Source organism: Centruroides vittatus, unplaced genomic scaffold (assembly GCF_030686945.1).
Source record: "Centruroides vittatus isolate TY-2023 unplaced genomic scaffold, ASM3068694v2 contig_549, whole genome shotgun sequence".
Taxonomy (NCBI): Eukaryota; Metazoa; Arthropoda; class Arachnida; order Scorpiones; family Buthidae; genus Centruroides; species Centruroides vittatus.
In genome coordinates this window covers 3,244,091-3,259,405 of record NW_027122325.1, presented here as the reverse complement: position 1 = coordinate 3,259,405, position 15,315 = coordinate 3,244,091, and the positions used below count along the sequence as shown (strand labels likewise).

Sequence of the window (15,315 nt, the reverse complement as noted above, 5' to 3'; positions counted from 1 at the left end):
CTATGGGCCGAATTGGAAAGAAAAATTTTTTCATGGGTTGAACGAAATATTAAAATTAAATCATGTTAAATACAAATACGCTGACCCGGTGGCAGGTCAGGTTTGTTCGAACAGAAGTTCCTGACGCATGCGCAATGTCATTTTACAATGCGAAGAAACGTACAAGCAAAAAAAAAAGGTCGACAGGCAGGTGGGGTCTTTTGTTTTTCAAATAGTGTAAATTTATAATAGACGAATACAAAAGTTGCAAATCTCTACAATGGAATATTTTTAAAAAATGAAGAAGTATTGCAAATCATCTATTCGACCAATTATTGGAAGTTAAGTAGCTAATATTGAAAAATCAATCGCAGGCCACATAAACCTATTACACGGCCATATGTTGGCCACCCCTGGCCTAGGGTCTGCCTTAGGTGAAAGCTGGTGACCCTCACTTTGCTCGCATTTTGTCAGGATGATGCAAGAAAGCCTTTTTACATATGGGGGTAGTGGTTTGTTGGACACAAAGATGACTCACGCAGACTGTATTTACAAATTTAACACATCTATTTATATGGAAAAACATGCTTACAATGGGTTACACAATCGTCTGGTTGAAAGGCGTCTGACACTGAAGAGGAGCACGCCAGATAGTTCATTTTCTGAGGATAGGACGACACACAAATGAAAAAAGGAGAGAGAAAGTTTGGTTCTGAAAGTTGTGGGTAGAGACTTGGAGATTGGAGGGATGGAGAAGTTGGCACTGGGTATTGAGCCCCTAGTCCTTTCTGTCCTCATTTTGGAGATTTGGGTCCTCAGGGTTAATCCAGGTCCAGTTTCTGGAACGGTCATTCTTGATTTCCAGTTTGCAACCTCCCCATGTCCTTGGGATCTCAGGCTCTTATAACATGTTTACTTGAAATTTCAAGGTTTTGGTTGGTCTGAATGGGTCTCTTGTAATTCTGTTGGTCCCTGGTCTGTTGCCAGGGACACGATTTGGATCGCGGGGATCCCCGAACACCCCCATCTGGGCCATTCCCCTCCAGAGTTGGGTCAAGCCCTTCCCCAGATGATGGCCCCGTAAATTTTACTCTAATGTGTATTTTTCTGTCCCAGAGAAGACGCAGCTATCCCAGCCGTCACCCCCTCCACAGGAGTGTCAGCAGGTCCCACTTTGAACTCTTTGTAAGGTGACCATTCGAAGTCCCCCCTGAGGATGATCCCTCTCTCATTCTCACAATGTATGATCAGGGATCTGTCAATTAAATCATCTCGCACCCCGTTCCTTGGCTACACCAGTACTGTTTACGAAATAAGTCACCGATTTATTAGCTTTAACTTGTCAGCCAGTTTCCCGTTGGGGGTGATGTTCTGGCCTCACATTTCTTTTTAAATATTGAGCTATAACTGATTATGGAAACAGTTAAATATTTATTTGTGTTAAAATAGCTCAATATTTGTTTCAGTGAATTAAATTGAAATAATTTTTTAATTATAGAAAATTACAATTTAGAAACTATTGCACAAAGACATCAAATTTTTAAAATAAGCATTAATTATAATTACAATATTAATAAAATATTTGTAAGTAGATCTAATTATAATCGTTATTAAAAATTTTATTTCCAAATATAATGTAAACATCATATGTAAATACAGTAAATGTATATTAATTTTAAACTTATTAAATTTAACATACATTTATTAAATAGAAAAATTAAGCATGGCATAAAAATAGTTTATATAAATTAGTGTAAATTTGATTTTGAAATAAATAATAATAAAATGAACAGTGAAAAAGTACATTATTTGAATTGTTGATGGAACTGTAAATTGCAGTGTCATTTAATATTGAAAATAGACATATAAAACAATTTTAGTAATGAAACTTTGGAACAGTTTTATTCATAATATATATATATTTTTTTTTTCTGAGCTAGAAACAATATTACAAGAAATATAACTTTTTTTTAAATCTTTTTGAAATAAAAATTTATTGATTATAAACACTTTGTATTACCTATACTTACTAATTCTGCTTAGGGAAATATGAAATTTTGTAATATAATCAATAAAATAAAAAGATAGGCTTAATTATTATAGATCATTCTTGAAACATTGTAAATTTTAGAAATTATCAAATTAGTATTATTTTATAATTTTTTGCATTATGATTTTATTTTATTTAACATTTTACATGGATAATTTTACAAGAAATTTATGTTTAAACTGAAATATATAAAAAAGAAGTCTATTTTCAGACTTGGATAAATTAATAAATTTAAATCTTTGTCAAAAAATGCAAAGTAACAGACATATGTATAAATGTGTAATTCTGTGATTGTTATTTATCGCTAAGCTTTGTTGTTTGATGTCTTACTCAAACACAATTTTATTCATCATAATCTTTTTCACACTTTATATTTTGAATAAACACTTTTTTAATAAGAGTATTATGAAGTAATAATTAAAATTTATATTAGTTAGTCTTTTTTATAATTTTACTAAAATACTAAAATTTATTTTAGTGTTCCATATGGTTATATTATTCTACCTAACCATAAGATTGTGCCTATCGATTCTTTTGATGGTAAATTTCTTAAAATGTGCGAAGATGGAAATTTTGAAGATTGTTTTAATGTTTGGTTTAAAGCAGGTAAGAACTAATTTTTAAAATTATGAAAACAATTTTAGATTTTTAAAATTATAAGTTGTTTAGAATTGATCTCTGTATAACATTTAGATAGATTACAACTTTCCAATCGACAAATCATATATTTGTAACAACATACACAGAACCAATAACCAGTGTGAAATATTAAAACAAAAAACAAAAACTATCGCAAACATTTGCCAACTCCTTCTGAGTTCTTCAGGCACTATAATGGTTACTAGATAGAACATTGTTAAGAACAAAAAACTTTATTTTGAAAGAGATATAAATTTGAACAAGTATTTGAAGTATGAGTACAAAAAACTTTGAAGTCATGCATGTGCTTAACAAAGATTCAATCAAAGGACTAAAACTGTTGTGTCAAGTAGAGTCTGCCAGACCAATGACAATATCATTTTCTCCTTAAAATTTATGCATGATGTTGTAAAATTAGCTTTGAAGATTTCTTAGGCCTCCAACCATCCACCAGTGTTCTGTGTGGGATATGGTAAGGATGAATTTGGCCCAGGTGGAGTCCACCACAATTTTCAGATCTGCCACATAGGTAGAGAAGGCTGTGGAAGTTCTAGCATGCTGGATGTCAGAGAGATGTTCTTGTATCCTAGTTCTCATGGAATTTTTAGTGGACTCAATATACAAAAGGTCCCTATTGCATCTGTCATGAAGGCTGGTAGGGTTGAAAGGGTCCTGACAAATTCAAATTAGACAGAAATTATTATAGACTTGTTCTACTGTAATTAATATTTTTACAATACAGGTATACCTCACCTTAAGTTGGTAATTGGTTCCAGGAGAGGCGACTTAAGTCAAATTTACTTGTCTCCAAATTTGCTTTTGCTAGGTCTAAACCACAAATAACCATTCCCAGTTCTGTATTTTATTTATTAATGCATTTTTAATAATATATGATCAATAAGAATCTATTTTAAGCTTACAAACATTATTACTTTTTTTCTGTACTATATTAAAAACTAAAATTTATCCAAATTTATGAATACATGTATAGTATGTACATACTTGTACATTTACCGGTACATGTTTACAATTTGGTGATGTTTACAGTACATCTGCAGACTTTCTATTTCTTAATGTGGTTTGCTCTAAGACATTATAAAATAAAATGATTTTGTAAGGTTAAATAACAAATACAGTTATTAAAATTATTTTGCAACAGTAGAAAATAAACTAATTTATGTTAAATTTAACAATAAAGACCGCTAAATAAGACGACAACACATAGTCACAGATGTTTTCATATTTTGTTCTCTAGGATTTATGATGTACAGTATTAACATTTACTGTAAATGTACATATTTTAATATGATTTTATATACTTTTATTCTTATTTATCATATAGTAACGTGATTTTGTGTGTTTCAAATGCTTTTATAGTGATATTACGACTTCAGTATTTGTGGTGGACAGACATAAAGTCGAATAAAATGATTTAAACTTGATTTTTATTTTTTCATATATATATATTTTTTTGACAAATGACGTATAATCGAGAACGACTTTAACTTGAAATGACGTAACCGAGGTATCCCTGTAATTTACTCATTACTAAAAATTTATTTATTTATTTTTGAACAATAAAATAATTTTTTAATTTTAAATATATATTTTAATCTACTATATATTTTATATTTAGGAAAATATAGATATAGTCTGTCAATTGATCAAACAACAAAAGCTTTTGATAATTTGAATAATGATAATTTTACAACTAGAAGAAATGTAAGATGTATCAAATGTGAATTGAACAATGTTACAGGGCATGGAATTGTTGAATATATTTCTAGGTAAGTTGTATAAATTATTACAGTTACACAATAAAATGGTGGAACAGTAACTGGACCTGTTAACATTTTATATATCACAATCTATCAACATTTCATCTATCAGATGCTACTGAAGGTGCAATACTTAGATATTTTTTTATTTATATTTTGATGAAATACAGCTGTCTATTGAGTTTCATATTAGAATTATATTTATAAAATTATGTAATTAAAAAGTAAATTACATTTCTTATTCTAATATACTTTTCCAAAATAAATTATGCAACTCCTTTTTGTTTTATTCTTTGCATTTGATTACTTCAATGCTATTTTCACTGATAGATTATTATTTACCTGTAAATTACCAATTATCACATTTTCAAATGGTGATATAATTAACATATAAGTGATATTTTCTTAATCCTAGCGAAGTATCTATTAAAATTAAAAATGTTTTCAATCAGTTTGACTGACTTGCTAAGATTCAGAAGGTGATTTTTATTTGTATTAACACTCTTCCTAGTTTAATATCACCATTTCAGGTGATGTTTATTATTATTAACTTCAAAAATGAAGCTCTTTTCTTATCATAATTTAGAATTAACATTATAATGCAAGTTAACTTTAATGCTGATCAATGCTCATAGTCCCTGTAAGCAGTGGTTCTTAACCTTTTTATACTCATGGCCCACTAAATATTTCATAATTTTTTGTGATTCCCATTTTTTTAATAATAATTTATATTTATTAAGTTATCTATAATAAATTGATTTTTTTATTATTGCTTTATTTTTTTATATAATAAATTTAAATCATAACTTTATTATTTCATTATCTATTTAAATAACATTCAAACTTCACAATTAAACATGAAAACTCATTAATTTTTAACAAAAAATACAATAAGAAACATGTCGATAAATCGATCCAAAGTCGATGCTAAAACTAAACTAAAACTAAAACACCCACAACTTGTCATAAAGATTTTGCATATCTTTTGCAAAAATATTTAAATTTTCAAAGCCTACTATTTTTCCTAATTATTTTTAAAATTCCAAGCATTAATAGTTTTTTAGAATTACTTTGGAATAAAAGAAGTAAATACTGTGCTGTAAGTAGCATATTTGCATTTATTTCTTCTTTACTAACAAAGTTGTATGTAGGAAGAAATAAGAAATAAATAAAAAAAACTAAATAGGAAAAACTTTATCTTTCTTATTTCACTTTTCAATATGATATTCGGTTATACATCAATTTTCTTTTTATTATATTCTGAAGGAAATTTTGCGTAATTTGGCGGCCTCCTGGCAAACTTCTTATGGATCCCCAGGGGGCCATGGCCTCCCTGTTAAGAATCACTGCCTGTAAGTATATATGTAAGTGTATATATATGGGAGAGAGAAAGGACTTTGAGTACTGATTTATTGTTTCAACTGAAATTAAGTAACAGTCTAAAAAGAAATGAAAACCTAACGATGTTTATAGTTATGGTATTATTTGCAGATATATTTATATCATGTTAAATATATTTTTACAGATTTATTATTATTAAATTTAAAAGTAAAGAAAATATGTTTTTACATACACTTATAATTATTTCATAAAATTTTAAGATTATTATTATTTATTAAAAGTAACTTTTTATGTCTTGTTTTTACATTTTTATTTCTTAAAGTTTTAAAGATTAAATATATTTATTATAATTATAATTTCATTAATTTAAATTTAGAAATGAGGAGAAGTTAATTCCTGCAAGAAAAGATCAGACACCATTAAAAGTTTTAGGTAAATATTCTTAAACTTAATATATTAAATTACTATTACATATACTAGGTATCCTGATAGTTCAATCAATGTTAACTTGCTTATAATTAAAATTTTAAAAAATTTTTTAAAAGTAGGCAAAACATATAAAACAAAAATTAATGAATTACTAAAAACTTCAAAATAAATTTAAATTTGATTATTTTTTGTGGGAAACAACACTAAAACAATTTCTATAATTATGTAACAAAAGAAAAAAAGAGTTGTAATTAATTAAAAAAAATTGTAATTAAGTTTCAAAAGGTGCTGGTAAAATTAATGCAAAATTAAATAAACAATAATAAATAAATAAAAATTATTAAAAATAATTATAAAAACCTAAGCTAAATTAATACTAAATAAATTAAACTTAAAAATTAATTAAAGCTAAATAATAATTAAAACTCTGGCCTTTACACCAAAACTGAAACCAAAATTAAAAATAAAATCAAAATTAATTAAAATTAAAATCAAATCAATTGAAAATTAAAAAAATGTTTTTAAAAACCATTTAAAAGTTGTTTTGAAATTTTCAAATTTACATTATTTACATGCAGCAGTGATGGAACATTTTGCTTGTAATACATATACAGATTGTTGCTAATTCATGTAACTTAATATTGTAGGGTATATCACACATTTGAGGCCATTAATAATTTATTTAATAACTAACATACTGTAATATATCTATGACCAATGTATATTTTGGCTTAAATTTAGAGTTGTCTTCATTTAGCCTTTTTTTGGTCAATGTATAAACATTACATAAAACTAATATCATATCATTAATTAATACATACTAAAATCCAATACAAAAAGAAAGGTATTATTTCTTATAATAAATTATAAATTTATGCATTCATTTACTAATGCTATTACACAATAAACAGCCCACTTGATAATAACATCTGTATTAACATGTATTTTGTATAATAATTTCTTTGATTACAGGTGTCTTCAAAATACATTTTTATCATTTTCTTCATTAATATGCTATGACATCCATTCTTATTATTCTTGTCTCTTTTTTTATTACTATGTCCATTAGTTAAATTTTTTTAATCACTAGATATCACTGTTTTAAATTAATGACAATTAAAAGGATATAAATACTCACAGACACCTTTCTGTATTGGTTCCAGCAGATAGATTTAATGTAAAAAACAAACTCTGAAGGTGATCTAAAATGTTTGTTTGGTTGTTTTTACATTAAATGTATCTTCTGGAATCAATATGGAAGGCATCTATGAATAATTAAACCAAATTTCTTACCTAATTTATCTTAGTCATTCTGACAGTCCAATTTATGTTGTCATAGTTCACTTTTCTATTTTTCTCTATATAAAACTTCTTCATTTTTAAATATTTATATAATTATGCTACCTTTTGTCAATTTTCACATTGTCATTTACATTAATTAATTTTCCTTTTTCTTTGGTTATTGCTAAATATTCATACAGTTTTTTTTTTATTATATTATTGGGCTATAATTTGAAAAAATTGAAGACCTGGTAATTTCCACTGTTGTCCATCTGTTTGTCTGCCCTTTCTTAATCTCAAGAACAGAGTTAGATAGATGAAAAACAAGACTGGATATAGAAATCTTAAGGACAGGAGGCCCTGGTTAACTATATGTGAACTTCCAATGCAAACCAGAAGTCACATTATTTCAATTCAAAAATTTTCCATTCTATTTTCCAAAATTCTATTTTCAACATATAAAAAAATGTTGTTTATACATTCACATAAATTACAGAGGTAAATCTTTAATCATCTGACAACATAAATTTTTGTTTTCTGATGAAAATTACCTTACAGTATATAATGCTTTAACATTTTTAATAACACAGTTTGTAGACAAATTCTTTGCGTTAAAAATTATACCTGAATCAACCAACCAACAACTGAAATAATTGGGCAGAAATTATTATACGGACATTATATTACAACTATTATATTAATATTACAAAATTACAGTATAAGAACTAGAGGTAAACATTAGGTGTCATTTCTTGACTAAAGTAGAAATTATAATTCCTACTTTAGTCAAGAGATGGTGCCTAATGTCTACCCCTAGTTCTTATCTTGTAATTTCATAATATAATAGTTGTAATATAATATCTGTATGATAATATCTGTTGACTGTTCCATAGGCATAGGGCAGTGGCTCTCAATCTTTTTGAAGTTGGGAATACTAAACTTTAACATTGTTTTCCATGGAACACTAAATTTTGACATTTTTTTCCGTGGAACACTAAATTTTGACAGTTTTTTTCCATGGAACACTAAATTTTGACATTTTTTTCTGTGGAACACTAAATTTTGACATTTTTTTCCATAGATCACTTACAATACATCAGCTTTAAAGCAGGGATGGCAAACCTTTTTGAAATCAGTGCACTCAGTCTAGTAGATGACGACATTGTGTTTGCTAATTACATTCCCATACAAAAATTATTTTACATTGTATTGATTTTTTTTTTACAACAATTTTTAATTGTATATTTATTTTTTTGCGGAACACTTGAAGTAGCTTCACGGAGCACCTGTGTTCCATGGACCACGGATTGAGAACCACTGGTGTAGGGTATATGGAGATGAGTTATGTAGAGGTTTTATTTTTATTATTGAAAATTTTGTGGGGTAGATGCCATTGTAGGTTAAGTGCATGAAAATACAGTAATATTTATTTTGAAATTTTAATTTTAGGAATTCAGTAAAATTGATATATTATTGTAATATATTTATCAGTTTCTTTAGAAAAAAAATTTATTTATAAACACTAATTTTATATTAATTTTTATTTTATATAAATAGATAAATTTATTATTTTTGTATAATCAGTAATTTAATTTTCTTATTATGAAATCAATGAAAAATTGAATTTTATATATTTGTGTGGCTAGATGAATGTAAAGTTACAGAAATTCCTATGGTTGTTAAAATAAATGATGATATTAGTAAATTGAAACATGTCTCAGGAGGTAAAGGTTCATCTCTATCTTGTTTGAGTTCATTGATGAATAGTTGCAAAGAGGTAAGATTTTTAAAATAATAAATATTTATAGACTTTTAAAGCCGAATAAATAATAATTGTTGAAATTATTTAATTAATTGTTTGTTTTACCTCAGAAGTGTTAATTTCAGTTTTAGTTTTTTGTGTAATGTGATTTTAGGTTATTAATTTATGTCAAGTATTCTAACTGAAACTTCTTAGAAAGAAAAATCTTGTTTTGTTTATTAATTTAACTTAGAAATAATTATTAAAATGTCTTTAATACATTTCTAAAAGGTTATTTACTGTATTATTGTGTTAATCTGAATCCCTTGAAATCTAAACAGCTTCTACCATTCCCCTAACTAATAAAATAATGGACTTGTCAACTGTACACTTGTAGTTCACATTTAAAATAAATGTAAATCACATGTTTTAAGCAAAGCTGCTCATTCTTTTTGTGAGTCTGTTTGACTTAATAACGTTCCTAACTGTTTTACACAAAGATGCAGCTAGCTATGCAGAAAAACTACTGCAATGGGCTGAAAATAATGAAAATTCTCCCAGAAGTTTTGTTGCTTTGCTGTTTACAAAAACTCTTTCAAGCTTTATGCATAAAATAAAACTGAAAAGAAAATTTTAGATTATTCTAGTGTATTGTGATTTTAAAAATTTTAATTTCCATACATTATACAGTATGGTAGTAGTAGTAGTTTTAAGTTCTTTATACAGTATAGGTTTATTGTACTTTACTGCATAAACCTGTTGCATGTCAACATTTTTGTATTGTATTTTTAAATTTCCTTAACTGTTAAAACATTGTGTATATGCTATTTGTATATGCTTTTGTTACTACTATATATGCTAAGAGAAGCATTTTTTTTTTTGTACTGAATATTATTATTTAACCCTGTTAGTCTAATATTTTCATTAATCCAAACTACCACTAGTTATAATTAGTTTGGTCTTTCACAATCATACTGTATAACACAGCAAAATTATTGTGAATAACTTTGAAATATTTTAGTGGAAACTATTATCATGGTTACTCATTTAAATGATTACTTTCAGAAATGGTTAGTTTTCAAAGTACTGATTTCTCCTTTGATATCAATGAAAACATCAGACAATTAGACAATCCCCTGCTACATATAGCCATCAGTCAGAAATTTGCTTTTCATTGTGCACTTCTGAGGTTATACATTAATTTAATGATCAAGATTAAAAATAGAGAAAATAAAAAGTTTTTTAAAATACTTAAAGATGGTGTGATTACATATATTATATCAGATGTAGCATGGAAACAAAATGATGGCAATCCAAAATACTTGATACACATAAAAATTTATTGTAGTAAGTATTTCACTAAGTTTTTTATTATTGAAATTAAAGAATAAATTCTGGTTTATTTTCAGTCATTTCTGCCACAAATTAGCCTATAAATTTATTCTCACTTCATTAACAATTTTGAATAACCTATAAAATGTATTAAAGATAAAAATTAATAATCTTTAATAACACAGAACTACAGTACATTTTATATTAATATTATAAAGTTTTTCTTATAATGTAATCAAAGACTTCTGCAAGAAGTCTTTGATTACAACATCTTTGATCAATTAAAAGGAAAAATTTATCAGGTTACATCTGTTTGCATTTATCATGTAACAATATTTGCAATACTTATTTAGTGATCATAAATTATTATATTATTATTGGATTAATTCAATAAAAAGTCCTGTAGTGGACACTTGTGGTTTCTTTCTGCTTGTTCATAGATTCAAAATAAATTATTCTGTTTTTCTGTACACAGTATATTTATTCTCTTAAAGAGTACTTATGCTAAAATAAAGTTAACAACATCAATATAGAATATTTGGACATAAATCAAATTTAAACATCAATTTTTTTCTATGGATTGAACTTCAATACAAAGTTTTTAAATGTTTTATTATCTTTTTAGTTAAACTGAAATGCATAAAAATCAAACACTATCAAAATGACTAAATGCTTTTGGACTTTTCTTTTTACCTTCAGAGTCCACAGTCTCAAAATGAACATTTTGAACATTAGCAAATATACTTTTTATTTGAAACATATCTGTCACATTTTAAATTTAAATGAAAATTTTCTCATTCTAAAATAATATCTTGGGTAACTCTCAACATTCATTCAATTGCAAAAATCTCTTAAATTCTGGCATTTCAACTTGTTAAAACATAAGAAAAAAATTGTAATTATATACAAGGTTTTCGAAAGTACTGGGTGATCATAATTAAAGTTATCTTATTTGGAGGAATCTGTAGCTCCAATCAATAAGCTGATTGATACCAAATTTGTGTACACATTATTCAAAGTTGAAAAAGATTTTGCAAAGTTTAATTTTATTTCTAAAATTGTTTGCTGCATGGTAAATGGCACTGCAAAATAAAACAAAACAGAAACACAATGAAAAACCATTTAGTGATCCTTGTAGGGACATAAAGGTGTACAGATTGCTTAGCAATGCAGGGAATGTTGTTCAATGTGTTCCATATCATTTAGGTATAAAAATTTGAAGACAATGCACAATGTGTTCTCTGGCTGATCACACCTGTTCCCACATGATGTTTTGCACATGCAACACAATACTGTCCTTTAAGTCTGTCAATGTTGTAACATTATCACAATAAACCATATTCTTTAAATGGCCCCTCAGCTAGAAATTACATGAATTCAGATCCAGAGAATGTGATGGCCAGCCAGATGGTCAGAAATCAATGACTAATCATATGATCATCAGTGAAATGTTGGTGAAAATGTTGCTGTATATTGAATCTAATACATTTCTTTGCTTGTAGTGGTGCCATTTAACCTGTGACAGACAATTTTGGAACTAAAATTTCTTTGCAAAATTCTTTTCTGAATATTTTGAATAAATAGTGTGTACACAAAATTTGGTGTCAATTGGTTTCTTGGTTGGAGCTACAAATTAAAGTTGTCCTCTGAATAGGACAACTTTAATTGTGATCACCTTGTATTTTGAACATTTTTCAATATAATTTCAGTAAAGTCTAATTTTAATGTAACATTTTATTAATTATAATTTCATTAATCTTAAATTACTTTATTTTGAAAACAATAATGCAAGTTATTCAATTAATGTTTTTAATTATTTATTTACCTGTGCAATTTGTATTATAGTAATTTTTTGACAACTTACGCTTGGATATATAGTAAAGAATATTTATATATTTAAATATATTGTATTATTTTATATCTGCAAAGTTTTGCTTTTAATCATGTTGAAAAACAGTGAGAAGGATTACTAAGAATTAAATTTATATGATATTTAAATAAAATTTATTACTCTGTCTTTCACAAATAATATTTATCTTTAAGAAAAATAATTTTATTATTAAAGGTAAGAAAATATTTAATTTGATATAATTTTATATTTATAGACAAATGGTATCAATTTTATAGTACCAGATGGAATTATATTAACAACTGCAGCTTATTATCATCATCTTAAATGTAACAAAAATATTTTGCAAAGTATTTTTACAATAGAAAATAATTTGAGGTATTATTTTTTTGAAATTTATTAAGAAAAATTTTATATGTACAAATTTAAGATTGACCAATTAAACACTTTTAATATGATTTACATATAATTGAATAAAATGTAGTATGATTTGTTTAAAAATTTGATTTATTGTAAATGAACCAATCAGAGCAAAATGAAATTTTTATTTATCACTGAAAATGGAGAGATTTATAATACATTAATATTTTTGAAATATAAAAGTGTACCTTTATAAAAATTTAAATTGTTATCTTTTATCATTTTATGATTTAGGATATCACTAGACTTAATTTTAATGATAATGCATAAAAATTATGGTTAGTTTCATACAAAAATAGATAAAAAGTACTGAAAGATATTTAACATGTTAATTGTAATTTCTATCTGAATTTTTGCTAATAATAATACACACTATTATTATTAGTTAATAGTTTAAATAACTCTTATTTTTGGCTAGTTATGGAGTTATTGTCAGAACCCTTGCTTTAATGCACTTCATTTTACAGCATGTCACCAATACTTTTCAATTATATTCATGTTTATTAACAATTGCTTTGCCTTTGCTCTTAAAGTTTTTCAGAACTATTTTTATCTATTACTATTAATTTTGCATAAGTTTTTAGGCTTAGTGTTAGTATATATTTAATTAAAGAGAAACTCTGTTTATTGACATTAATTAAAATCTTATTATATTAAAATTCACAAGTACTGTACATTGGACAGAATTACAACCATCATCTTCAGGTAAAAATTCAAATAAAAGAGCAGTAAGTTATAAATTTAAAATTGTTATTATAGAAGTTCTGAAGTGTTAAACTTGTGAATTTTAATATAATTAAATTTTGATTAATATCAATAATAAAAATTTAACATCAAATTAACTTTTAAAGTTCAGACCTTCAGATTTAGATCTTTTTGAATTGATGCTGATATTACAAGCAAATACTCAAGAATAGTTGTAAAATGTATGGTTATGAATGTGAAAACAGTTTAAAAAAATGATCTTAAAAAATTGCTTTTTAATTATTTATTAGCAAATCAATATAATGAATAACATTTTAATATCAGAAAATTTCATTTGGAGTTTTCCAAATTCTGTAAATCATTTTGCTAAATATCTCAGTTTATCATTTTCATAATTTTATCATTTAAAAAAGAAAAAGTATATAATTTTTTACAGTACGTATACAGTATGTAATTTTTATAATTTGTTTTAGTTATCAGAATATTGAAAGTAATAAACTTGAAGATTCTTGTTATAAGTAAGTATAAATTTATTTTTAAAATTTTCATTAAACATTATTTTCTTTAAGAATAATTTAATAACAAACTACAAACTAAAGCTTATTCAAAATTCTGTTTAATTTAACACTTTAGATGTTTTAGTAGCAATTTTTGTGGATAAAAGGTTGTAAATATAAAAATATTTTATATTCTTAATCTCAAACTATAAAAATTCAAGATATTAACTTTACCCCTTATAATAAGACGTTAAAAAATTTTAAATATAGATTAACATTTCAAGCGTTATATTTGTTAAAATATATCACTTATGCATTTATAAAGGAAGACTAGGATACCTTACAAGTAAATATAAATCATACATGACTACTTTGGTCCGTTTCAAAGTCACTCTGAACCAAAAAGTGGCAGGCTTGATAGAGACGCCACTCCAAGGCCAGTTATTCGTTAGGAAAAATAAACATACAAAGGATACAAAGTACATATAACAAATCATTGCTACACATATAGGTAATGGCAGGAGAGAAATTTAACAATATTGATGGTAATGTTTATTACATTGAATGACATTTATAAAATACTGAGAGGGAGAATAGTCTTAATAAGCTTTCAAATAGTATCAATCAATTATTTGCTAAATTTTAGTAATTTTAACAAATTAAGATATTCTAAATACATTAAATGTAAATGAAGAAACATGTTTAACATGTACATTTTTTATGGATATTTAGTTCTTTACAATATAAGTAATATTTAATTTTTTTGGTTTTAGGATCATTGGAGAATTTAATCTTACATCCTTAGATAATTGTATTCTAGAAGAAATTAAAAAACAATTATTTAATAATAGAGAAGAAAATGCTAAGAGAAAAATGTATGCTGTTCGTTCATCAGCAGTTGGTATGACATTGTTTTAATTTTTATAATAATAGCCACACAAATTTTTTTTTCTTAGCAATAAATTTCTTAAATTAGATTTTAAAATGTTTTTAATAAAGTTGGTTTAATGAAAAAAGAAAAAATAATTGTATTTATTTGTTTGAGTACAATTATTAATTATTAAATACAATTATCAGTTTATCAATATTTGAATATAAATTATTTCTAAAGGCATCATCATTTCTGTCATGAAATAAGCATTGTTAGTATATTCAAATGGAATTAGAAATAAAAACTTTTAATTTATCTTTTAATTATATAGAATTATTTAATTAAAAGATTAAATGGATTTTGTAACCTCCCCTTCACTCAATCTCTGAATGTTGCCAGGTCT

The 15,315-nt window shown here is 25.7% G+C and overlaps 1 protein-coding gene across 2 annotated transcripts in view; it reads left to right on the top strand.

Moving 5' to 3' along the window:
- The window catches only part of LOC136978691 (rifampicin phosphotransferase-like), a 130,808-nt gene that overhangs the window by 30,262 nt on the left and 85,231 nt on the right, over positions 1-15,315 (top strand). For both annotated transcript variants that reach the window (XM_067274454.1, XM_067274455.1), the window contains exons 9-15: positions 2,508-2,635; positions 4,305-4,455; positions 6,164-6,219; positions 9,144-9,274; positions 12,676-12,797; positions 14,018-14,062; positions 14,815-14,942. In XM_067274454.1, coding sequence (XP_067130555.1) covers positions 2,508-2,635; positions 4,305-4,455; positions 6,164-6,219; positions 9,144-9,274; positions 12,676-12,797; positions 14,018-14,062; positions 14,815-14,942 — 761 coding nt within the window. The remainder of the gene's footprint in view (positions 1-2,507; positions 2,636-4,304; positions 4,456-6,163; positions 6,220-9,143; positions 9,275-12,675; positions 12,798-14,017; positions 14,063-14,814; positions 14,943-15,315) is intronic.